This window comes from Limulus polyphemus, unplaced genomic scaffold (assembly GCF_000517525.1).
Source record: "Limulus polyphemus unplaced genomic scaffold, Limulus_polyphemus-2.1.2 Scaffold77761, whole genome shotgun sequence".
Lineage (NCBI taxonomy): Eukaryota > Metazoa > Arthropoda > Merostomata > Xiphosura > Limulidae > Limulus > Limulus polyphemus.
Window position 1 is genome coordinate 432 of NW_013743357.1, and position 1,848 is coordinate 2,279.

General features: G+C 33.3%; 1 protein-coding gene across 1 annotated transcript; it reads left to right on the forward strand.

Moving 5' to 3' along the window:
- The first annotated feature begins 421 nt into the window (after positions 1-421).
- On the forward strand, positions 422-1,644 carry LOC111084517 (platelet glycoprotein V-like). Its single transcript, XM_022381214.1, has one exon. It carries the CDS (start codon positions 949-951, stop codon positions 1,642-1,644), a length of 696 nt encoding a protein of 231 aa, XP_022236922.1. The 5' UTR covers positions 422-948.
- Positions 1,645-1,848: the final 204 nt, after the last annotated feature.

Consider the following 1,848-nt stretch of genomic DNA (forward strand, 5'->3'; position numbering starts at 1 on the left):
ATAGTTAAATCCGGTTGGATTAGAAAAAGGATTATTGTCACGTGACTTGCCAACTAACCAGTAATATCTCGTATTTACAAGTGCTCGTGAATGATAATTATATCTAAGCCTACTTACAATCTGACTGATATAGTTGGTTAATCATAACAACTCTCAGGGGTAAGGATAATCGATGACTCTTTGATGTTTCATTTAACAAAATAGTCGACCTACGTAACTAGTTGATAAAACTCTAAAGTATAACGTTCTCAAGTATAAGGTTATCTGTTCTGGCCTTTGGTGGTTTTTATCTTTACTTAGAGTTTCGATTGATATTTAAGTATAAGGTTATCTGTTCGGGCCTTTGGTGGTTTTTATCTTTACTCAGAGTTTCGATTGATATTTAGAGCAACTTTCTTTATAAAACAATTTATAATTTTATTCAAAAACAAATAACTGTGTATTGTATCCAAGTAACGAACTGGCCCACGAACCTGTGTAGTGTTATTCCGTTAGAATCATTGATAATTTGTCACGTATGACTAGCACATAGAATATGTTACTGACGGTGACTTGGGTCGTCTTATCTTATCGACTGTTTATATTATAAGGAGAAAAAACGTTTTTATCAAACGTAAAGTGAATTCTTCATCTTGTGTCGTTTTAATCAGACTCAATGACAAAATAACTACACGTACTTTTTCAACAGCGTGTGTTTTAGTATTAAAGTGAATAACAGGACATGTTAGAAGGAAAGAATATGACAGAATTATTTTTATCTTTCCGTTTTTTTTTACTTCTTTCTTCCTCGCTGATTGTGCACGTGCATCATCAAACAGGAAGTTTAGTAATATTACGTAGTTCTGATAAACGTTACCTTGTTTTTAAACAACGTTTGTTACATTTACCGACAACAAGTTTGAATGAAACAACAGTCTGATCTTCAGAAGATCCCATTTCTGTCTAACAATGTTTCTCGTCTGGTTTCTCGTTCTTCCGTTTGTTTGTTTATCTAGTGTCAAGGTGAAAGTTTCTGAAAACCAGTGCCCTCAGCTGAAGAACTGTACATGTCAGTACCAAGGTCAGTTTTTAACTGTTAATTGTACTGGCATATCTGACACGTCACAGTTGACTAGTGTGCTACACGAAGACCTGAAAAAACAAACGTTTAACGATGTTTACATCAACTGGTCTAATATATCTCACATTCCCACATCTCTTTTCGCCAACCTGACAATACAGAAGATTATATTGCAACATGTGGATGTGAAGACCATTGATCCAGACGCTTTTGAAACCGTTCAATATCTTTTAGAATTTAAATTAAACTATGTTAAAATAGAATCCATACCCAGAGCAATTTCTAACGTAGGAATGAGACTTCGACGGCTGTGGATGGAACATGGAGAAATCAAGGAGATCAAATCTGAGTTTCAAAACTTTATAATCTTAGAGAAATTATATTTAAAAGCAAACAAAATCGCATCTATTCATAAAAATGCGTTTGATTCCCTTACGAAACTGCATATTCTCGATCTTTCCGAAAACCTGATCAAGTTTCTGGACCCAGAAATGCATCAACTAAAAGAGTTGTTTCTGGGAAACAGTTCTTTGATGTATGGTGACGGATTGTTGGATAACATGGTCAACATTGAGGTAAGTTGAAAGTAATTGTTTTGTAGATTAATTTATATGGAATCATAAAATTACAGTATATCTTGAATCTTGTGTGTTAGAATAAAGTATTTAGTAATATTTCAATTGGGGACTTAACGCTTTAGACAGTTGTTATTAAAGTTAAGCCTTTTAACTAAAGTCACACACTAACATAAATCATTTATAAACAAGATTATGACACTTATGATATAC